The sequence below is a fragment of the Oncorhynchus gorbuscha genome, linkage group LG19 (assembly GCF_021184085.1).
Source record: "Oncorhynchus gorbuscha isolate QuinsamMale2020 ecotype Even-year linkage group LG19, OgorEven_v1.0, whole genome shotgun sequence".
Lineage (NCBI taxonomy): Eukaryota > Metazoa > Chordata > Actinopteri > Salmoniformes > Salmonidae > Oncorhynchus > Oncorhynchus gorbuscha.
This window is the reverse complement of record NC_060191.1, coordinates 28,174,629-28,198,705: the sequence shown is the minus strand read 5'-3', so window position 1 is coordinate 28,198,705 and position 24,077 is coordinate 28,174,629. Positions and strand designations below refer to the sequence as shown.

General features: G+C 42.4%; 1 protein-coding gene across 1 annotated transcript; it reads right to left on the bottom strand.

Moving 5' to 3' along the window:
• Positions 1 to 1,300: 1,300 nt before the first annotated feature.
• On the bottom strand, positions 1,301 to 19,176 carry LOC124004641 (sal-like protein 3). Its single transcript, XM_046313301.1, has 4 exons — positions 17,738 to 19,176; positions 3,665 to 6,829; positions 3,130 to 3,473; positions 1,301 to 2,970 (listed from the first exon to the last, which is right to left on the bottom strand). The coding sequence occupies exons 1-4, from the start codon at positions 17,817 to 17,819 to the stop codon at positions 2,530 to 2,532; spliced, it is 4,032 nt and encodes a 1,343-aa protein (XP_046169257.1). The 5' UTR covers positions 17,820 to 19,176; the 3' UTR covers positions 1,301 to 2,529.
• Positions 19,177 to 24,077: the final 4,901 nt, after the last annotated feature.

The window sequence follows — 24,077 nt, the reverse complement described above, 5'->3', positions numbered from 1 at the left end:
TGTATGTTTTATTCGCCATCAATGTCTGGGAATCCAGCTCTTAACTGCTATTCTTCCCCAGAAGGACACTACTATTTATTTTATGTTCCCAAAATAAAGGGGCCATTTCAAAGGGGCCATCAGGAAAATGCTTCTACATAAAGCAGAAGTCTTTTTTTAAAAACATAACCTCAAAGCAGAAGTTCTGTATTTTTACTGGGCCTATTGATTTCACAACCGATGCCTTGGGGATGACAACCTACATTAGGGGGAGAATACCTTTGATACTTGTAATGATGTTGGTAAAGCTACATGAACTATTCACTACCCTTACATACCATATTTTGCCTATGCTATTACAATTCAATAACGTGTCTTTTGTTTCTCAAAAGTTAATGTCGGCAGTATAAAGGAAAAAAAATCATAGCTGCTAATGACCATTATTTCAACTCAAAGAAAATATTACAGGAATTACATTTGGAAGCATTTCCTACGACGGCTACTGTGGTTGTTTTGATATGTTGATTGGCTGTGAACAAATAGAGATTAAAGATAGGGGTCTGTTGGGTACACTCCTAGGGAGAAAAGGTGCTATCTAGAACATAAAAGGGTTCTTCGGCTGTCTTGTATGTAGAACCCTTTCCACAGAGGGTTTTACATGGAAACCAAAATGGTTCTACCTGGAATAATAATAATATATATAATAATAATATATGCCATTTAGCAGACGCTTTTATCCAAAGCGACTTACAGTCATGTGTGCATACATTCTACGTATGGGTGGTCCCGGGGATTGAACCCACTACCCTGGCGTTACAAGCGCCATGCTCTACCAACTGAGCTACAGAAGGACCACGAACCAAAAAGGGTTCTCCTATGGGGACAGCAGCTTCCCCTATGGGGACAGTAATGCGACATGTTTATTACTTTTAAACTTTTGGAAACTTTTCCTGCATCTTTGGGTTTTATAGAAACATTCAGCACCAAACTGTAGATATCAATTGTTGAACTTGAGGTATTGGGCTTCTCTCGAACCCCATGTGACATAAAATGCCCAAACAAGAATTAGGACATTCCTAACTGCTTATTTTGAATGTTATTTCAAATATGTCTTTCTAAGTAAATATACAGTAGAACGAGAGAGAGGTATAAAAAAAAAATCACATTTAAAAAAAAGACCTAGACTATACACTTAATATTTGACTTCATATAATCTCATCACAACCTTCTAACCCCCTTTGATAGAAACCAGGAATCCAGCCTGAAATTAAATAAATAATAACAACAGCAAATGTAGAGAAGGAGACCAGTCAAACACAAGTGACCTGTTCTCTCTTTTTTTTATTGGAGAAGGATTTGATTGAGTGGATGAGGTTGTACTCTGATGAGTAGCATAAAGATACCGTACCAGAGGGCCAACTCTGCAAATAGTAGGAGTGGTACGCTGAAAACAATCAAAACTACACGTGATAGACAGCTCAGTCAAAGGTTAACGATAAGTCACGGACAAAACGTCTTGTTTAAAAAGTGCATTCACAAACATGACAAATACTCTCAAAGGATGTCTGTTTTCATGTGATACAAAATATGCATACCTGTTTCAGAGTTGTCTGTATTTCTATACATATGTATTTCTTTAAAATGACATTTTCCCCCCCATCTTAAAAAAAAAAGGTTAAAATCAGGTTTGTGATAATAGCAGCTTCAGATATCTCAACTTCTTCACTGTGCACCAGACATGTTACACATAGTCTTGGCTAGATATCCAAATAAAACCTTCACAATGTGTCTCTGTCGTACAACTGAAATGACATGTTGTCTTTATTGAAAGAGATATTTATAAGTGAAGTCTGCAGTTTAGAAAAAAAAGGATCAATAAAATGCCGGGGCTATTAAATATATTTTCGTATACCCGCTTTTTTTTTGTCAATATCATAAATACTAAAGACACAGGACAATATTATAAGACAATGCTGGGAGACTTAATGTAAAGATTAAAATAGTTTAAACGTTTTTTCAAGTGTTCTACTTCATGAGAAAAAAATTGTAGGCGAGCACAGTAACACCATAATTCCAATTTACTTCAGTCCGTTGCTCTTTATCTCAGAGCAAACATAAACATCAGCCAAACAGCAGCTAGTCAGTCTATGCACATATAAGAGTTCGCTCAGCTTCATTTGAGTCCTTTCACAATAAGAGGCTTGCCCGTCACAATTGAGTCAAGATATTACTTTTCAAAAATAATCCTTAAAAGCAGTCAAACATACTGATAGAAACCAATAAGTACCATGCAAATCTTGCAAGACGGCATATTCTCAAACAAGAGACAAAGTATTCTTCGTATGAGCGAAATATCAATGAGGAGGGGTGAAAGGGCGAAAGTCAAAGACCTCTAATGAATACTAAATATTATATTTCCAAAAACAAACAAAAAAAAATGTTTTCTGTACATAATATAGTACATAAGAGTTCAAACTGGATTAGCAGTTTCTTTCCTTTTCGTAAGACTCTTGTCTTTCCTCAGTCGTTTCCTTACTAATAATAAAGTCATTAATTGATCCCAATCTCTTTATTTTCCTCCATAAATCGAGCGAAGGGGCGTCTAGCCCCAACCTCCAGACCTGTCTTATCCATCCCGATCATGGGAGGACTGCTGCTGGCAATCACCCGGTTCATATGGTCCATACCTCCAGACATGGCCCTTAGCGAGGTCATACCTCCTCCACCCAGGCTGACAGGCAACTGGGGGATGCCTCCATTCTGGATGACGGAGATCTCATTGTTCTTCATGGCCAGGCCGTTGGTGATGGCGGCAGCATACTGGTTCCAGAAGCCAGGGTCTACGTTCATGGCCCTTGCCGCCAAGTCCTTCTGAAACATCTCACTAAACTTCATGGCGTCCCCGCCCAGCAAGGCCATGGGGTTCTCCACGGAGAGACGGCGTCCACGACGGGCTGGCGCATTGTTCCACATGTGGGTGCCCATGTGCACCTGCATTCAGTCAACAGGAAACACAAGGAACAGACATTATTATTCAAGAGCCTCTGGTCTTTTTTTCATGTTCTTTATATAACTTTATTTTTGAGGCAGACAAATGTACCCCTTTTCCTATACTTTAAATGCTTTTTATTATTATATTCTCTCTCATACCTTCAGGTTGCCTTTAGTGGTGAAGGCTCTTCCACAGATCGAGCAGCCAAATGGTTTCTCTCCTGTGTGTGTGCGCTCATGGATCTGCAGGGCACTAGCTGAGGAGAAGTTCTTCCCACAGTTGTGGCAGTTGTGCTGCTTGGGTGTGCGACGGGGAGTTGGCGGTGCCAGCATGGGGGTGACACTGGGGCTCATGTTGGTCTGGGGTGCAGAAGCGGGTACTTGGATGCCCACAGGCATGTAAGGACCGTCATTCAGGGACATGGGCTTTCTGTGCCTGTGCCCATTCATCTCCATTTTGATCATGTTGGATGCTGTGTTTAGCAAGCTAGAGTTGCTCAGACCTAGAGAGAAAAAATAGGATATGTTTAGTTGGGAGAACGGAGACGTGTGATATTCAAATGACACGTGGAACACAATGATTTTAGACATTTCAGATATCATTCACGTACATTGTGATTTGTATTTATTAATTTTGCTAGGAAACAAATGAACAAGAAATGAACCATATCAAAGTCAGGATCATTGAATATACCTCTATCTCTGCCCAGGAACATCATGTTGAAGTGGTTCTCCTCCTTGATGAAGTGCCTGCTAGGCTGGGTTAGGCTAGCAGTCAGGTCCAATGCCACATTACCTTCAGACACAGGTGCCGGGGATGGGGTGTCTGACTTCTCAGACTTCACTGTAGCCATCCCGTTGTTCTCCTGCCCCTCTGCTGCAGTGCTGCTGCTATGGTTGAGTGTGGCTGGGGACTTGGATCGATGACTCTCAGGGTGACTGTGAGCAGGGGAGAGGGGCTGCATGGACCCTGAGGACTCAGATAGTGCTGGGCTTCCAACACTCTGGCCTTCCAGGTCCCCCGAGGCATACAGCGAGTCATTGTTGAAGAAGTTATTCTCCCCTCCAAACCCGCCACCATTCTGCATGGGCTTCAGCCCGAACGAGCGGCTCATATTGACAGAGGAGTCGATCATCTTCATCTGGTTCTCCAGAGCAGCAATGCTGGAGATGACAGAGGTAGGTGGGGAGTGACCAGGGGACATTCCTGAATATGGATGGAGAGGTTTGGATGGGTCCATCATCATCTCTCCTTCTTTCAGCTCTGCTTCGTCCTCCATAGCTGCCTCCATCTCATCCAGTAGCTCGTCATCGTAGTTGCTCATGGCGTCTAAGCTTTTCTCGTCAAAGGAGAGGTCGGTGTCCATCTCCTGAAGACTCTCAGGCAGGGGGGTGTTGGGGATCTGGCCCCCCATGTGCATGCGGATGTGCTGTTGCAGGACTACAGCGTTCGTGAACTTCTTCTGGCAGATGGGGCAGGAGTGTTGGACCCGGAGAGGGGGCTTGGAACGATGGACCCCAAAGTGTGTTTTCAGATTGCCCTTGGTGGTGAACGCTCGGCCGCAGACCTTACATTTGAAAGGCCTTTCCCCTGTGTGAATGCGGTAGTGCATCTTGAGGGCGCTCTGGCAGCTGAGCACACGGTGACAGATGACACACTGGTTGGGGTCGGTCATCTTCTTGTCGATGTTCTCCACAAGCTGCTGCAGCTTTGAGGTCTCAGACGTTTGCATAGAGTCCAGGAGGCCGCCGAACGGAAACTTGGCCTTGAACTGATCAGAGATCATGGGAAGGATTGGATGGGAAACAGAGGAGGGGGCAATGATGGGTTCAGTATAGCTGCTAGTGGATGTGGTAGCAGTGACTGTGGTGGCGAGGACCACTTGAGTAACCGTGGTGGTGGTGGTCGTGTTCTCACCAGGCCTGGAAGTGGGTAGGTTTGGGGGCAGGTGGATGCCCTCGGGTTTAAGAATGGGAGGCATGTCACCCCCTAAGTTGGGCTGTGGAGACTGTGAGGTGGTGATCATGCCTGCTTCAGTGAAGAGGTTAGGTGACTGAGAGGCACACTCACTGGAGGGTGGGGTGGGCCTTTGGGGTGATCTGCTAAGGGGAGTGAGGCTCGGGGAATCACCGTAGCCTCCCATCATGCTGGGGAGAGTTGTGGGGAACTGGAGCCCGACTGAGGTGGGGACTGTGGGGAGAACAGGTTTGCTGTCCAGCCAGGTGGTCACCGGCTTCTCTGGGGGGAAGGACATACCATACGGTATGCCTGAGCTGGTCGGCACGTTATCCAGGTATTCTGGCACGGGATAAGGGTTCATCTGGACGTGCGGGTACTTCTCCTTGTGCCTCTGGAAGTGGACCTTCAGATTGCCCTTGGTGGAGAACCGGTTTCCGCAGATGTTGCACTTGAAGGGCCGTTCGCCGGTGTGAGAGCGCAGGTGGATCTGCAGTGCACTGTCACTGCCAAACACTTTGGCACAGAACCTACACTTATGCTTGAAGAAGGGGTCCTCAGAGCTGGGCTTGGTGTCGAAGACAGACACGTTGGGGGGCTTTCCCTTGCGGTGCCTCATCAGAGCGGAGAGTGGGTCAAGTGCATTGGCCGTGGCAGCTATACTGGCTAGCGGGTTTGGGAAGATGACACTGCTAGATGAACTGTGAGGTATCAGCGGTAGATTGGAGGGACTGGTGCTCAGGAGGCTGCTGTGGCCTAGTGAAAGGGGGCTGCTGGAATTCCTTGGCAGAGCTGTACTGCTGCTGCTCATGCCTCCTCCACCTGTGGATTCAGCTCCACTGCTGCTGCTGTGTGTGATTGAAGCCATGCAGGGAGGCAGTAGAGACGACAGCACATTACCACTGGATGGAGGGAAAGAGGAGTTTACTGAGGTGGTGTTGGGCATCGAAACATTTGACTGCTGATTGCTACTCTGCTGGGTATGGGAGAAGAGGGGCCCATCTATAGCAGAGGTGAGGGAGGAGGAGGAGGAGCCCAGGCTGTTTAGTGGTGAGGGCAACCTGATGGGTAGCTGGTGGACAGGGGGAGTGATGAAGTTGTGTAACTGCTGGAGTTGGCTGGGCACGGCAGGGAGGCTGGAGGATGACGGCCCCTGGGAGCCAGCAACTGTGCTGTGGTGGTGGCGGTGATGGTTCTGGGTAGGCTGGGTGGCGGAGGGCTGTCTTTGCATCAACGCCACCTGACTGCGGATCTGTTCGATCAGTTGGAGTTGGTGGATCTGTTGCTGCTGCAGCGCCATCAGCTGGTCCAGGATCATGGGGATGGCCAATGGGGAGACCCCGCTACTGGCCACCGCGGCATGGACACTCTGAGAGAACTGAGCCACTGCCACGCTGGTGCTGTGTAGCGTCTCCAGGGTGACGTTGGTGCTCGGCATGCTGTAGCTCTTCACAGAGGATGGGGCAGGATCGCAAAGCTGAGGTAGAGCACCATCTGGCTGTGGGGAGGTGTCACTCTCTTCTAGGTCCACCGGTTTCTCAAGAGACAGCTCCATGGGCTCGTCCTCCTTGTCCAGGGCACTCATACCCTCCAGGGCTATCTCTGCGCCCTCATCGTCCTCACCGGGGCTGTGGCTGCTGCCCTCTCCAGCGTCCTCGCTGTCTGCCTGGTCACTACGACAGCTTGGCGAGGGCGATGGCTCTGCAGGATAATCCCGGGAGGGTTCAGTCTCGTTTTCGTTTACTATGAGCACCAGGGGGTTCTTGATGCAGCTCGTCAGGTGTTCACAGAAATCAGACCACTTGAAGAACTCGGCACAACACTTCTCACACACATGGGTCTCCTCGCTCCCACTGCGGCTCTCATTCCCACTGTCTGCGTCATCCAGCACTTCTCCTGTGGCTGAGGATAGAAGGGGATGGAAGGGGGAGGGAGAAAGACAGAATGATGGGAGGGAGACAAAAAATGTGAATTAATGAATAAATAATCAATAGAATTTCAACACATATTCTGCAGAGCAGCTCTGCAAAGATTTAACCTTTAATTATTTTTTTTCTTTCTTTTAACGTGACCAAAATCAATATTCTTTTTTTTTTTTTGTCTGAACAAATTGCCCTAGTTCACCAATTCTCAAGACCCAGTTTTGCGCATTCGAGCCCTCTCAATAGAGCCAGGCTAATAATTTTCTTTGTGCAATCCATCAAATTATGAGGGCCTATCAATTGTGGATACTGCCGCTTAATGAAATTCCATAGAAGCTATTGATTTCCAATATTTCATGCAATTCACAGCTGCCTCATCTGTTGGGTACAAATCAGGTCTTTGATGGGCCCATTATGATTCTCCTATGCTATCAAGCCCCGCCATTTCCACCTGAATTTCAAATGCTTGAGCCTCTTCATTTAGCATTACTAAGGTAATACATAAGCCCTGCATCTAAAGTGAATAAGTGAATAAATCAATTCAACCTTCAGCAACTGCTTGTGACTAGCTGCAATGCAATATGGCGGCCCAGTGTATTCTACTTTGAGAGATATTTATAGAATATGTTTCAAATTAAAATGGTTGAGACTTGTTGTTGCTATTGTCGTTTATTTCTCCCAGGATGTCCTGGGAAATTTGACCCACAATGTAAATGAGGATGTGAGCCCAAAATATATGAATTACCGAAAATTGTGCCCTTATGACAGTACATTTTTTTAAATGAGAAACATTCTCTTTTTAAATGAGTAACATGCAGCTTTTGTGACTCAGTTAGGTTTGTTCATCTTTCCTCCTCTCTCTCCCTTTTTGAAATGAGACTCAACAAATGACATGCTAGTGCCATGGCACCAGTATCTGATTAGTTACACATGTTTAATCACAGTTGTAAGAAGCCACTTCCTCTTCCGCATACTGCCATCAAGTGCCAAGAAAGCAAGTAGGTTCATGCGAACATGGTCCTAATTCACACCTGATCAAATCATGAATATATGCCCCCTTATCCGTTTATTTTATCTCATGTTCAAGTGGATGCATGGCTGAGTCTTTGTGCGCGTACGTTTGTGTGTGTGTGTGTGTGTGTGCGCGTGTGTGGACCGTGTGTTAATTATTCCCATAGTGAGAGATTGCTACTCTCCTACATGAAAAACTGCATGACTGCTTTACTTCAGAGACCCCAGCCACTATGACTTGACACCCATAGATGTGTTTTCTAGCTCCTCAGAAACATAATTTGCTTGTTTTGAAGTGCTTAACCTGTGTGTAAATAAAAAAACACAAGGAGAGAAATAGTGGGGGTCAACGTGAAACCTTTGAAAATGGTTAAATGTAAAGACATGGATCACCTTTTAGGTTACTATGGTTCAGTGGTTTCTTTCAGCCTGAAAATGCATTTGAAGACTATTTATTACCAATTAGTATATTATCTCAATCAGTGAATTATGTAATAATTATATATAAAAAGTATTTGTAGTGGATCTGTTGGATTTATTTTCTTTAGCAAATGATCATACAATTCAATATGTTTTTATTTTGAGTGAGTTAAACTTCATGTTACTATTTAAAGTTGTATTAATCTCTACACACACACACACACACACACACACACACACACACACACACACACACACACACACACACACACACACACACACACACACACACACACACACACACACACACACACACACACACACACACACATATATATATATATATATATATATATATATATATATATATATATATATATATATATATATACACACACACACACACTACTGTATTTATATATATATACTGTATCTATATATATATATATATATAGTAATATTCCCACACTAACCCTAAACCTAGTGCAAGTGTTTTAAAACCTAATTCAAAATGCCATCCCAGGTAGTCATGTTTATGTGTGTGTGTGTGTGTGTGTGTGTGTGTGTGTGTGTGTGTGTGTGTGTGTGTGTGTGTGTGTGTGTGTGTGTGTGTGTGTGTGTGTGTGTGTGTGTGTGTGTGTGTGTGTGTGTGTGTGTGTGTGTGTGTGTGTGTGTGTGTGTGTGTGTGTGAGAGAGAGAGATAATAGGGTATTGTAGGTGTTTATGTATGAGCAAGTTTGCCTGTGGGGGCAAAGGAACAAACACAGGTGAAACAAAAATCAAAGGAAAACCAAACATGGCACTTCTCCAGGGAACCACTCAGCCACAAGTCAACAAATGGGAGGAACGTACCAGGACACATGCGGTGTTGATGCTTGCAGGGTTACATTTAGACTAGTGAGGAGTCTGGTTCGGGTGGCTTTTTGTTGTTGTTGTTCAAATGTACTTTCAAAATGTCAGAACACACATACAACTGTCTTCCACCCCCATTACACCCTCCTTTTTACTATTTAGACAAAAGTGGTGGCCATGGCCAAAATATGCTGTGGATGAGGGTGTACTATACAGGTGTACTGGAACACACACACACATCAACAACAGGAATACCTTCTCATTTCCATAAATTATCCCCCCCCCCCCCAAAAAAAAAAAAAATCAATCCAAACGTTTTACATTTTACAGACTACAGTGGTTCATTCAACACACAGAAAACAGTGAGGGAACGTACGTTGCTCTATGCTTCAGTTCATTTCGAAGGGCACGACATCGCCGACCTGTATCGTGGCCTTTGTGACTCCTACGTGTCAGTTTAATGAGTCATTAGTGAAATAATTCATCACTCTTTTTGTAATTTCTGGCCAAGGGGGCGACGACACTACACCATCAGGGTCTGGTGTCTTTAACTTAATTAATAATCAACCGAAAGGCCTTCGGAAATGCTATCCGTTCATACCCAGGAACACACTGGTGACAGAGTGAGGCCAGTTGCAGGCATTGTTTGATTTCTTACTGTGTGGTGTGACACAATGGCATACATTTAAAATATACAAAATTAAATGAACGATAAGACAACAAACATGACGCACAGTGGGAGCCAGGCATGAAAGAATTGCGTACCATTCAAACAGTATTTTTCATATATTGTGTCTTTAGTGGTGTACATAAAGTAATTTTAGTGGTATAGGCCACACAGCTTCCATTTGCACAAATGTACCTACGTATGCTTTGTGTGAAATTAGTTATTGACTTCACACGACACCAATACAAAACTATGAAAAGAGCAAGTTATTGGAAATAGAAATGCCACGTGATTGAAGGCAGAAATCCCCTTAGCCGATCAACAGACACAGGGGCTCATTTCCATAATTCAGGGTGAAAGGTCAATAATCTCAATGAGTAGGCATTGTTATAAACCGATTCGTTATTAGCATTTATGATAGCAGTTATTATTGTCAATCTCTAATTTCATTCATACAATTTGCTTTGTAAGTGAGTGCATTTGTTGGCCTATAAACGTTGATCAATTGTGATTTGAGTATTTTAATATCTGTTATCTAGATCTAAGCATTTTGGGGATTTTGCATGTTCAAGATGAATACAAATGAATCTATTGAGAATTCTCACTATAGTGAGATTACTGTAAGTGATTGACTTTGAAGGGCAATTATTTGAGGATGTGTATATCACATACTGTACATTTCATTGCATTCCAACAGAGTTAAGTTGAGGCCCCATTTCTGGCCATGTCCTAACTGTTCAGAACATTTATATGAACAAGAATTTGAAATTGAGGTATCACCGCTTTTCAACAATCCCTTTCTTTGCTAAAAATGTGTTGGTCCACATACATGTGTCATAGAAACGTATCACCACAATCGTTTATTGATTGAATTGACTTTGTGAACTGATTGAGATCATATGTGAATTCTCCATACCCCTATCGCTAAAATAAAAGCAGACGACAGTAGTATAATGCAACTATTCAATATATATATATATATATGCCTACAATCTGGAATGTACAGTTTGTTACATAGGAATATCATTTCAGGACTAACATCGGGAAGGTTATCGCTGTCTTATTGAGACAACTAGAGACTTCTTTCTGGGAAGATAAGCATTTGATTACGGGGTTGATTTTCTCATTCTGGTGCAAATCTCTGCAAATAAAAACAAATACGTGGTAAATGAAACACATTCTTTTTTTTAGATGAGGAAGAGGAAGTATAATACACCAGACAGGTTGTTCTTTAGGGTCTATGCGACTGAGGCTAGATCTTGTTTCGTGTGAATGTGACTTTGTGTGTGTGTGTGTGTGTGTGTGTGTGTGTGTGTGGGGGGGGGGTTATTGATTCTCTTATAGCATGAGAAAGGAAGATTGGAAAATCCAATGTGGTTTTCATTTCTTTTTCATTTCTTTTTCTCCCTTTACTCAAATGCAAATATGAAGCTCAACACAATCAATAGGGGGGTTGTAAGACGTTGTATCGTTGTATCCACTGTCTTGCTCAGCAATCTTCGGCATGCTAACGGGAACCGCTAATCTCACATGTTACCTCAAAAGAGGTATTCATGCTCTCTACTGATTCTGTGACAACCACTGAGCAATGTATTTAGCAAATGATTAAGCAATTACAAAGTCTCCATTCTTAAAGGTCCAATACAGCCATATTTATCTTAACATTGAAGCATTTCTGGGTAACACTTAAGTACCTCACTGTGATTGTTTTCAATAAGAATGGTCAAATATAAACTAAAATAGATTCTTAGCAAAGAGCGATTTTCCAAGCATGAATTGTTCTAGGACTGTCTGAGTGGTTTGAGTGGGAGGGGAAAACTGAAAACGAGCTGTTATTGGCAGAGAGGTTAGGAACTCTCTTTCTTATTGGACGTAACTAATGTACTGCCTGGTGATGTCACCAGACAGGCCAAATCTCCATCCCACCAAAACAGCCTGAAATTTCAGGTGGTCTTTTCAAAACAGCTCTTACACTAAAAGAGCATTATCACAGTATTAGTCCAACCTCATAGTGTGGGAATATATATAAAATCATGTTTTTGACTGCATTGGGCCTTTAACAATTTCCAGATTCACAAACAACAGGGCAAACGCACACACCACCCCTACACCCCAAACACACACACAGAGATGTGTGAGGTACAGTCATACATGCAAGCACACACACACACACACACACTTGCAAGTCATATAAACTCTATAATCATACAAAATAAATAAAAAGCACCCAAAATGTTTGAAAATAATTATTTTATTACACAAGTTACAAAAGCTTTTTACTCTGGAAAATTACATGATTTAATTAAAAGGCTTCTCTTTTGCCTAAACAAACATAGTTTCTTATGATATCTCATGCTTGATGACATGATAGCATGGCCTGAACACTCTACCAAACACTTCCACTTAGGTCCGAGTTCAGCCTCAATCACACATCCCCGGACTCGCCAACTCCTCTTCCCCTTTAAAAAGCTTTTTTTTCCCTCCAGCATTTAGGAGAGCTTAGGATCCTTAAAAGAGAGATGAATCGCTATAGGGCCAGCCCAAGCTGTGAGAGAGGGGTGTGAGGAGGGATAATAAGGATGCCTGCAGGGTTCAACAATGTTAGAATTCCTGTACAAATTACTTTTTTCCACTGCATTATTTTTCTCACTATCTCCCCCAATTTCCCTGTGTTGCTTTTACATTTCGACTACCCTTTTGTACGACAACCGTCCCGTCAAGATGGCTAAGGAGCAGAGGACATTCCCAAAATGCCACCTCTCCAACACACACACAAACACAGCGGTGACTATCCCTGCTGCCTCCCTCCAAGACAGAGCCGCTGGTGATGATGTATGTAGGCCACGTCTCAAACAGCTCCTCTCTCTCGGATCTCCCCACCAGGACCATCACGCACATCCCCATCCGCACCTGCAGAGCAGTCCCCCACCAGGCAGAGCTCTCTATTTCACAGGCCTGGCCCTCACACATAGTGGTACAGTAATATCCTATCCTCTCTGACAGAGGGGTCTTTGTCACTGCATGCAGATGTGGCCCCAGCCCAAACATTAGCGATTTGTTTGCCTAAGCGTATGCAATACAGTATTCAATGACAGCCTTCTCTCCGGATGATTGTTTGTCACGACGCTGGCGAGTTCCTCTTCATCAAGGGGAATGATAGTTATTGTGTGTTTTTAAGCTCTAGGGGTTGTAATTAAAAGACAGCCATATTGGGGTGCCTTCTTCTTGGAAACATATTTGGCATGGCTGTGTGGGTGGTCCAGAGTCTTCCACTGAAATGATGAGAGAGGATTAAAACAAATGCCAAACAAAGCCTCACTGAATGGCAAGTGGGGATACAGCCCATGTTGTCACTGCTATCAGGACGTTCCCTCACTATATATCATCTCTCCTTTATCTCTTTCTTAATTCCATCCATCCACTTCAATATGTTTTCCCTCTCTTGCTTCGCTCGTTCACTTGCAAATGTTTCCTAAGTGTTAGCAGACACCCGAACACTGCGTCACTTAAAGAGGTTTGCCATTATGAACGGCTGGAGAGGATTGACTTTAAATAGTTGCATTTTCAGGTGTGTGTGTGTGTGTGTGTGTGTGTGTGTGTGTGTGTGTGTGTGTGTGTGTGTGTGTGTGTGTGTGTGTGTGTGTGTGTGTGTGTGTGTGTGTGTGTGTGTGTGTGTGTGTGTGTGTGCGTGTGCGTGTGCGTGTGTGTGTTCTCCCTCACCCCTGGGGAAAGAGCTCTGAAGGGACCTGATGCAGAGGAAGCAGCAGTGAGATGAAAGCTTGTCGCTGTTAACACTGTCTAGGACACGGGTAAGCCGCGCTGCCAAGGTCAATGGCACAGCTGTTCTAATTGTATTATGAGCTTGACATCTAGCCGCAGCCCCTGGCAGGGCGAGGTGGGCAAAGGTTAAGTCAGCCAGCTCTATCATAGCTTTTCTAACCAGCCAACTTCAGGGCAAGTGGCTGGGAGGCCTGGGGGGTGGGGTTGGGGGGGCGAGAGACGCTTGTTGGCACTGCATGCGATTCCACTTTTCCAGGGCCACCACACAATAGGGCCCTAAAGTGCTACATTGGACAACAAGTTAACTCCCCACAAAAGACCTAAGCACACGAAAAAGGTCAAATCAAGGCGGGATTTAAATAACTGATAAATCCCACTTAAACGCAGGCAGGAGGTGTAACGCAGCCGAGAGCAACAGCATGATATCAGAATTGCAGAACCCGGAACCCCGAAAAGATATGATATAAAAATAGAAGTCTGGATTCATCCAATAACATTTAGAAATATGTCTACTATGGTATAGGTATAGCAAATAGTTTCTGTAGGCCTCTGTTCCCTTGCTGTGTTGTGACTGGGAGGTTACACACAATCAGCCAAGTCGGCGACTAACATAATGGATAATAAGTCCTAACAGTGTACTGAAAGAGAATTGGACCCTCTGAATTCCTTCGTACAACATACGCCATTTTGACTTCAGGCAGAGTAATCAATAGTGTTGTCAGTAGCTGTTCTACGGCAGTACGTAAACGGATCACAGTTACATCATACGTTTTGTCTGACATAAAGTCGTATAGTTAGTTCAGGTCGTATCGGTGGAAATACGGCATTGTAAGGTATCTTATCGAATGGTCTATCACTGTCTTTTGTCCAAGGCGTGTGAAGGCTTCTCTCAGTGAAGCACAGTTTGTTCTGACAACAAGCAAGTCAGTGCATTCTTCCAACATCAGAAAGGATCCTCCGTAGCAATCGACATCAACTTATTAAAATGCTAAGCAGTATGGCGTCGGTAGTTCTCACACAGCCATCGTGTGTGTGTGTGTGTGTGTGTGTGTGTGTGTGTGTGTGTGTGTGTGTGCGTGCGTGCGTGCGTGCGTGCGTGTGTGTGTGTGTGTGTGCGCGTCTCTGCATACACATGTCTATGAGTGAGTGTAGCCGTGTGTGCAGACAGGTCACCCGTGACACAAGTCAGTATTGAAATTAGACGTTTGAAAGAACGTCTAACTCTGATGTGAGACTCTGAGAGCTGGTAGCAGCGTGATCCTCCGACTACGTTCGTCTTCATCTCTTTCCATAAGTCAAGACGTAGAAGACAGAAGGAGAGAGGCATTCCACTCAGATCTATTTGCCATAAGAGGAAAATATCCAAACCAACAGAACTGAAGAGGGCTTTCTCATTGACACAGCTGTTTGATATTTTGATATGAGAGAAGGAGATGTGACTTTTTCTTGAACAGGCCCATGACAGTAGGCTCTTAAGAATGCGCCACATAGAGCACCTCTTTTCTCATCTTATTGAATTCATTGGGAAAATACGGATCTCCTTCCTCCTCCTACTCACGTAAAACGCCATTATAGTTAACGAGGATCATCTTTAAATGAATGCTTTCCTTTATAAGGTCATTATTACCCTCTAAAACACAATAGATGGCATATGACAATCATAACCACGCTGTTATCAGCATATATGCCTGTAACTAATAGATAGATGCCATTTCACTATCCATGGTTCTTGACATATACAAGAGAATGTATTTCTAGCCTGTTATACAGATGATACTTTAACCCTGGCTTTACTCTTGCAATTCATGGTTATAATCAACCTACAAGCCAGGCAAGTGTGATGTATTGTCCAATCAGCTTAGCTAGCTACATTACATTTTTGGAGGGGACCCTGACTGCCCTATTCATGTGTTACGTCTGGTATGATAAGACAATGCGTAAATAAATGAATCACAACCCATGCTCAGCATTTCACCCTAAAATGTTCACAAGGAAATAAGACTGTTATTTGTCCCTAGGGATGACATCACACTTTTATTTATTTTTTACAGGATCAGTACAAAGGATGTGCAGTATGTGCTGGTCAGCGATGGTTCAAGATAATGACAGTTGTTTTGTCGAGAATACCACGTAAGCTGTATGGATAGTCAATAAGAAATGCTGACTAACACATGACACTCTTTCTCGATCTAATAGGAAGAAGGAAAATAACGTGTTGGTAATTTTAGAATGCTGTTAATAAAATGACTTGAAAAATCCTTAGGATTGCAATATACATTTTGGAGAGGAAAAACAAAGAGGTATTGTGAAGGTTTTAAATGAGAAAATATCGCATTAAACTTAAATATATTTATATTATTTTTAAGGTATATAGGAACTTTTGCAAGCTGCAGATACTTAAATTGTTTTTACAAATAATTATGTAGCTTGATCACGATTCCTGAAATATAAAATAAATAACAAAACAAACAATGTAATTAAAATATTGAACGAATCTGTACTCAATAATGAATCGTGCATAATTACCCATGTATGAGTTTACATGTGCATTAAACTACATTATAGACAAATCACCGGGACCTGATGTAAAACGCCATCGAAAATTTGTATTCGATAAAAAAGGTTTAGGATTTCTTAAAATCTTTATTTAAAAAAATGTCCGGATAGGCTATAAAACCAAACTGGCCTGCATTTTCGTGTCGTGTGCTTTGGGTGAAGATTTCACTTTAGTTTTCGAATTAAAAGGTTTTACACTCTTCAGGCGCATGCAGCACATATTTTTGGAAAAGAGTGACCCCTTTCACACGGCTAACCCTGTCAACTGACCGTGTAGACATGGGGGACTACACGAAAACAAACCGAGTGTGATACATTTATGTGAGGGAGTAAACAAAAACATTTCCATGACAAAACATGCTCTGCACTTAATTTATCGCAGAATATGCAATCCGCTCCTTTGAATGCCAGGATAGGCATCGACACTGGAAAATAACCTACCGTATGCCGAGATAAATAAATCAAAACGACTATGTATTGTCCTCTTTTAGGAAGAAAATGTTATGCAATGTATTGATGTAAATACTTTCTCAAAGTCCGAAGGCATAAATATGATGTAGAGCGTGGTATGTTCAACATAATTACATTGCTTGGTATTTCAAATGTTTACATCTTGCGTGCTGTGCTGTGTGTGTGTGTGTGTGTGTGTGTGTGTGTGTGTGTGTGTGTGTGTGTGTGTGTGTGTGTGTGTGTGTGTGTGTGTGTGTGTGTGTGTGTGTGTGTGTGTGTGTGTGTGTGTGTGTGTGTGTGTGTGTGTGTGTGTGTGTGTGAGAGAGAGAGAGAGAGAGAGAGAGAGAGAGAGAGAGAGAGAGAGAGAGAGAGAGAGAGAGAGAGAGAGAGAGAGAGAGAGAGAGAGACCAACTGATGAGGTTGCGTTTAAAGAAAAAACATTTTTGTTTAATATAATATTTGAACTCATATTAAAATAGTTTCAAACTGTTTAGTTTCTTGATACGAAAACTATCGGAGTTTCTTATGAACCATACTCTGAAACAGATAGCTCACTTGCACTCGTATAACGCAGTAGGAGATCTATTTGCATCTAAAAACTAAGACAGGTATGAAATTGTTGTGGGAGTTATCGAATTAAAACTGTTAAATCCCGACTTGAGGCCATTGCATTTGCTTGTGTTGTGTTGCTTTGTTACCTAAAAGCACAACCACAAACGGTAGGCTATTAAAAGTGACTTCAAAAGTGTTTTTGATAGTACCTTAACGTGCTCTGAATAAAGCTTGAAATGTCACCAAATGACTTTCTTGTAATAAAACAGGTAGGCTAGTTATTGGAGTAAGTAAATAAAGAGTTCCCATCTAATTTGGAGGTTGCGTTGGGTTTCACAACATGATCAATCCGGTGGAAGCGACAAGGAGATCTATGCGTAAAACCATAAGCAAAGTTTCACAGGGACCGCGACATATAGATACACATTCTATTTTAAGTCATATGACCGATATTATAAAGTCACTTCTACATAAATACATAGCCTTTCCAACACAAATGATGTCCCGGAAAAGCTTGCATTCGGCGAAAACAATACGTTTTGTAGACTTGGACATGCGTTTAAAAAGATTGTCCCAACCGCAGATAGAAGCATAACTTACCATTTTCGGATACCACCCCGGCTATTGTGGAATCCTCGTCCGACTTGAGGTGCTGTGGCTTCGCTTGCTTGCGACGGGACATGCTGCTGATACGCTGCGAGATGTTTCTGCTTTTTGCAGATACATCAGCAGCGACCGAATGAAAAAAAAAAATCACAAATAGTCTGGTTGCAAAAATTACGGGAATTAGCTAGTGTTGCTGTTGCGTGGATTGCGCATGTCGGTATATAATTATGATAGTGAATAATGCATTACGATTAATGGTACTGTGTGAGAGGGATTGGCTGAAGTCCAGCGGACACACACTGGATATGGTAATGAGGGACAGACTAAGCAATTAGCTGCTTCACTCTCAGACTATCTGTCTCTCTTCTCTCGCTATCCACCTCCTCCAACAACACACAAAATCTCGCTTGTTACGCCCAGCATTCATGGGGGTCTACGTCGCGGAAGGTCAGCTTTTCTCCTTTTCTGTGGAGCTTTCTTTCACTGGTGCTGGAGATTCATTGATGCAATTCTTTTCTTGCGTGTATCCAATACTTCAGCCATGCTTTTAAGTAGTATTTTCCACTTGGGTTGTGAACTTCTGATAATTTAGATGACAGAATTCGAACAGTTTGTCTCAATGCTCATACTTTCCTTCCATCTTTTTTTCCATATTATTTAGGCTAGATAACTTTTGTCCCACGACCGAGTACTTCCTGTGAATGTGGCTGTGTGCATCTGAAAGTGTTTTTAATGTCCCTGAAGTGGTTCAGTCTTTTTTTTAAATCTTCATATAATTGACAGCATCCTCATTCACATAACCTCCTTGCTGTTGGACATCAGTCGCCGACACCCGCTAGAAGCGGATGGGACGGATAAAGTTTTTGAGGATGGTTGTGAGTTGTTCCCAGTGCGCCTTGATGATGCAATTCCGTTGTAAAGGGGAATTATAAAAGTTCGGTTTGATTGCCAGCGGACAAGCAAGGAACATACTCGTTCGAATTGCCACTCAAAGTTTGTTTTGCGTCTTCTCGGAATCGGCGCGCCTTGCCGGAATTATGAAGTATGAAATAGTTCCTTGTCTCTATACGCACCTAATCGTTTGTATAATGAGCGTTCATAAAAAAAATACAAAAAATACACCCCAACTGGCGCTGGGTGGCTAGATGTGCTCTTCCCCCTCGTGGTGCTTTGCTCCCGGCTGCGCGTTTGTCTCGAGCTGCTCTCCAAAGTCCCCTCTCAGCCCGTCAGTTGCTCGCCAAAGACCCCGGTCCTTTCCAATGAGCTTTAGATTTTTCCCGGATCAATCTACGTTCTCATATGTCGAACATGAAAGTCGTCTTCGACTTCACTTGAGGGTTCGTAACAGGAGCACTGCTTGGGAGGTTTGATGTAGCCGTTGTTGCCCTCGCCTTTAGCTCGGTGTGTGGGAACTGTTGTTGTGTGTGAGAGAGTTAAACCTTGGGCTAGGTTCAGCCCATTGCGTTGAGCGACCGCTAGGATGTACCACACCGTTACTGTTTAAGTCATAAGCTTCACACTAGGCTCTGGATTCCACGACGAAGCGTATTAGATACCATATAGACATATATTTCCAAATATCAACCATCGGAATAATCAGTTTGTCTAAAGTGTAGTAAATAAATGTATCTAAAAATGGGTCTGTGACTTCATGTATATCTAATTAGATTACGTTTCCCTATAGCTTCTAACATTAATTTATTGCGAACGATGTGCTCTATATTTTATCATATAGCCCTAATTTTTTTTTGTACATAATGTGGAAGAAACTATTGGAAACAAAAGTGTTGACACAAAGAGTTCATTTGTATTTAATTGTACATTTGACTTTGGTGATGCTGTGCTGGAGGCCTACTTCACCCCCTTTCGATGCAATATTAATTTTAAAAAGAGCGTTATTATCCACAAAGAGCGTTTATTTGCAGCAGCCTACAATTACATGTTTAGTGTGCAACGTGTTTTAGTTCGGTTTCAGTTCAAGATAGGCTATAACAAACAACCAAAAATGTATTTTCATCTGTGAAATAATATGAATGTGTGTTTTTTTCTCTTCCTCGGTGTTCTCCTGTGTTAAATAAACATGCACTGGCTACATTTGCTTGCAAATGGTGATTTACATTGTAGCCTAGTAGCCTAGTTTGCAAGGGTGGGACTTGGGGCGGTTGGGAGTGGTTCATTCGGGGTTGGACTGTATGAGTGAAACTCCTGTGTTGCCATATTTTGTCAATCCCTGCATGGTTTACGTCAAGCATTTTTTAATTCTGATTTTCAGAAGTCAGATTGTGTTAACCACATAGAAAACGGTAAGTAATAATTAATTTAGTTATTTGTCATATCATAGTAGACTATCAATTTGTTTCTCTTCCCTGATGCAGAAACGAACAGGAATGAGCGTTTCCCCGTCGTGTATGGATACCATTCTAACACTTGAATATTTCCTTACTGTGAAATTCTGTATAGCCCTTTATATATATCCCACCCCACCCACAAAATAAAATGTAATCTTTCTCAACAATCACATCAAGAAAAGTGTACTTTTCCTATTGTCCCCAAATCATAACAGCAGCTTATCAACCACATGTAAATGATCTGATAATGTAGGTTAATACCTTAACATATGTCAGTTAACCTAAGAAATACGATTATAAATTACATTCTTAGTTTATGTCGTTTTATTTCCTATAGTGCACCTTGTTAGAGGATCCTCTGTGTTTGCTATCAAGATAGGCCTACAGCTGAGTGTTTTTCATTGCATTGGGCTGTGTCTTTTCCCCTGTGTCTAACATGTGGTGAGACACATTTTCATTGACAACAAGGTCATCCAATGAGCAAACTTTTTTAAAATTCCATCATCCCCTTAGAAGTTATGTCCAGAAGGATGTTATTATCTGGTATTAATAGATGCAGCCCTGGGAAGACAAAATCAGCTATTGATAATTGCAAGGAGTATACCGCAGCTACTGTATCGATCGGCGTGTCCTCCATTCCCCTGGTATAGAGAGATAAGAAGACAGACTCTTTAGAGCAATATAATTTCTTTTGACCTATCTGCTTGCTACAGACTTATGATGAATAGCTAGAGTGGCTAAAGTCCTTTATCACGAAAGTTACCCCTTGATATAATATTGATTCTTTATAACTAGCTCGCCACACAAAAATCAAACTGTCCACTTGGCCATCATCATCATCAATATCATCACAAAGGCAAAGAAATGAAGATCCCCTGTGCCTTCTAAAGGGAGCTCTCACAATCTCCTCTCTAATCTTTACTTCGCTGATGATGAAAGGAAAAGAAAAGATACAAAATGCCATTTAATCCTGTACACACACACCTTGTGTGAAAGGAAGACACAATTGGATCAGTAGTATTGTCGACTGGAGAGGCTTATGTTGAAATTGATAATTCATTTGACGTGCTTTTTTTGATTGATGTAGCCTGTGGGCGCACACGTCTCCATAAACGTCAATCTCCCGACGATTAAAAAAAAACTTTATTTAACTAGGCAAGTCGGATAAGAACAAAATAATTTTTACAATAAGGGCCTACCGAGGAACAGTGGGTTAACTGCCTTGTTCAGGGGCAGAAGGACAGATTTTTTACCCTGTCAGCTCGGGGATTCGATTCAGCAACCTTTTGGTTACTGGCCCAACACTCTAACCAGTAGGCTACATTCCACTCCTAAAGATTATAGCACTGTTCTAGTTCAAACCTACCGTAACCTTCACCTGCGCGAAACTGGCACTATGGGAGGCACTCATTCATCACGTTAAAATAGTCTAATACCCTGTTCCTCCCGCCCACTCCTTCACCCAAAACGCCATTCCTGTCACCATTCTTATGATGCAGCTGTGGACAGTTATGGCGTTTTCTTTGGAGTTTGAGTTGGATATTTATTTTAATGGAAAATTAGGATTTGTAAATGTGTAGTTTTGTTGGCATTGGATTAAAAACATATGGAGATTATCAATAACTCGAATAGCCTACCAAACACATGCATAAAATATACGTATAACTATTTTGTGAACCTGATACGGAAATACAACTCTTCTGCCTTTTAACACTGTTAGCCTAATGATGACTGTATTAGACTTACAATAAAATGTCTGTAGCACATATGCTATTAACCGTGCACTCTGTCTGTATCCGCTCCTTGAGGGAGAGTGCGCTGGTAAAGGGAGGGGGGGATGAGGCAAACAAGAAACATGGAATCACCCAAACAACCGTTTTAGTCCTTTCCCCCTGGATTTGTGTCATAAGGTAAGAACAGGGCACTTCTACTGCTAGTACTGTATTGTTAACATAAAATGTACCGGCTGACTTGTATTCCATACTCTTTCCAAACACCCTGCGATGAACAGATAGCCTACAGTCTCTACTTCAAAGGATACACAGGGGGCCGCGAGACTGTTTCAATGGGACTTGAAGGTAAAGTGTTGCTTTTACAGTCCTAGTCGTTGTAAAGGGGATGTAGCCTATTGCATGCATAGGGACGAATAAGCAAATTAAAGTAATCTTCGTCATTTATCCTATGTAGCTGTGTTATAACAGAAACGTGTTTGTGTGGGGTGGCCATTTATCTGTTGGAGGTAATACATCATCATTCATCACAGTATTTTGAGGGGAATATCCGCAGTAGTCAATGTTTCGTTATTCATGTCTCAAATTTGCTAAAACACAGAGAGAGTTCCCGTTGCTGCGACTTGTGCTATTGTGATTTCTAATCCGATAGGATGCGTTTTACAAGCCACCACCCTCACCAATGCGCATAGTTTTGTCTGGGGCTAAACATTTCATCATAGGCCACAGCCCTGAAGTAAATTGTCTTGCTGGGCTTTGTTGATTAAATATATTACGAAATCCAGTACATAGATTACCCCAGTGGTCTATTTTATGAAATAATTTTGTATTGGTTTGTCATAGCCCAAAGTCAGGACTAAACCAACAGTGGGTCACATCTCAGAGCAGCTGTATTATATAACAGACACACACCAGTTCATGTCATGGAACTCGGCATCTATTTGCTTGATATATTCAAATCTGTGGTTATTGTTTCAATTTCAGGACACAACACCACAACCCCAGCTCTCACAGGCACAGCATTAGACATCCATCCACATGTTTCTCAAAAGTCAAATTTCGATGTGTTTAAGGTTAAGTTCAGGAATTCAATTCTTAAGGTTCGGCATTAAACTCCGAATGGTGAAGGTAAGAGTCAAGGTTTGGGATAGGGCTTAAAACTAAAATATTTAAAACTACTTCCTAATCAGAGGCAGATGCTTACACTCACCCACCAACCCCATCCACAAAGCCCTAGCATTGACGGTAACAGTGCTCACTGTTGCCCCTAGGGACCACTTTCCACATCCCCTCCCGAAATGGATGGAAGTCAAATACTTACTTGTAACAAGAGTGACCTAGCTGTGCATGCAAGCGCACACAGACACCGACCCACACATATATACACTAACCGTCAAAGGTTTTAGAACACCTACTTATTCAAGGGTTTTCTTTATTTTTGAAAACTATTTTCTACATTGTAGAATAATGGTGAAGACATCAAAACTATGAAATAAGCAAAAAAGTCTTGAACAAATCAAAATATATTTTATATTCTTCAAAGTAGCCACCCTTTGCCTTGATGACAGCTTTGCACACTCTTGGCATTCTCTCAACCAGCTTCTTCCAGCGTCTTGAAGGAGTTCCCACATATGCTGAGCACTTGTTGGCTGCTTTTCCTTCACCCTGTGGTCCAACTCATCCCAAACCATCTCAATTTGATTGAGGTCGGGTGATTGTGGAGACCAGGTCATCTGATGCAGCACTTCATCACTCTCCTTGGTAAAATAGCCCTTAAACAGCCTGGAGGTGTGATAGGTCAATGTCCTGTTGAAAAACAAATGATAGTCCCACTAAGCCCAAACCAGATGGGATGGCATATCGCTGGAGAATGCTGTGGTAGCCATTTTGGTTAAGTGTGTCTTGAATTCTAAACAAATCACAGACAGTGTAGCCAGCAAAGCACCCCCACACCATAACACCTCCTCCTCCATGCTTTACGGTGGGAACTACACATGCAGAGATCATCAGTTCACCCACACCGCGTCTCACAAAGACTTGACGTTTGGAACCAAAAATCTCCAATTTGGATTCCAGACCAAAGGACAAATTTCCACCGGTCTAGTGTCCATTGCTTGTGTTTCTTGGCCCAAGCAAGTATCTTCTTCTTATTGGAGTACTTTAGTTGTGGTTTCTTTGCAGAAATTTGACCCTGAAGGCCTGATTCACGCAGTCTCCTCTAAACAGTTGATGTTGAGATGTCTGTTATTTGAACTC

What these genes read in the sequence shown, in the direction of transcription:
- LOC124004641 (XM_046313301.1), bottom strand. Translation starts at nt 17,819, where the DNA reads ATGTCCCGTCGCAAGCAAGCGAAGCCACAGCACCTCAAGTCGGACGAG. An exon ending in CGGGGTGGTATCCGAAAATG is followed by an intron (nt 6,830 to 17,737) that starts GTAAGTTATGCT and finishes TTCTATCCTCAG; the next exon opens with CCACAGGAGAAGTGCTGGAT. An exon ending in CCACTAAAGGCAACCTGAAG is followed by an intron (nt 2,971 to 3,129) that starts GTATGAGAGAGA and finishes GACTGAATGCAG; the next exon opens with GTGCACATGGGCACCCACAT.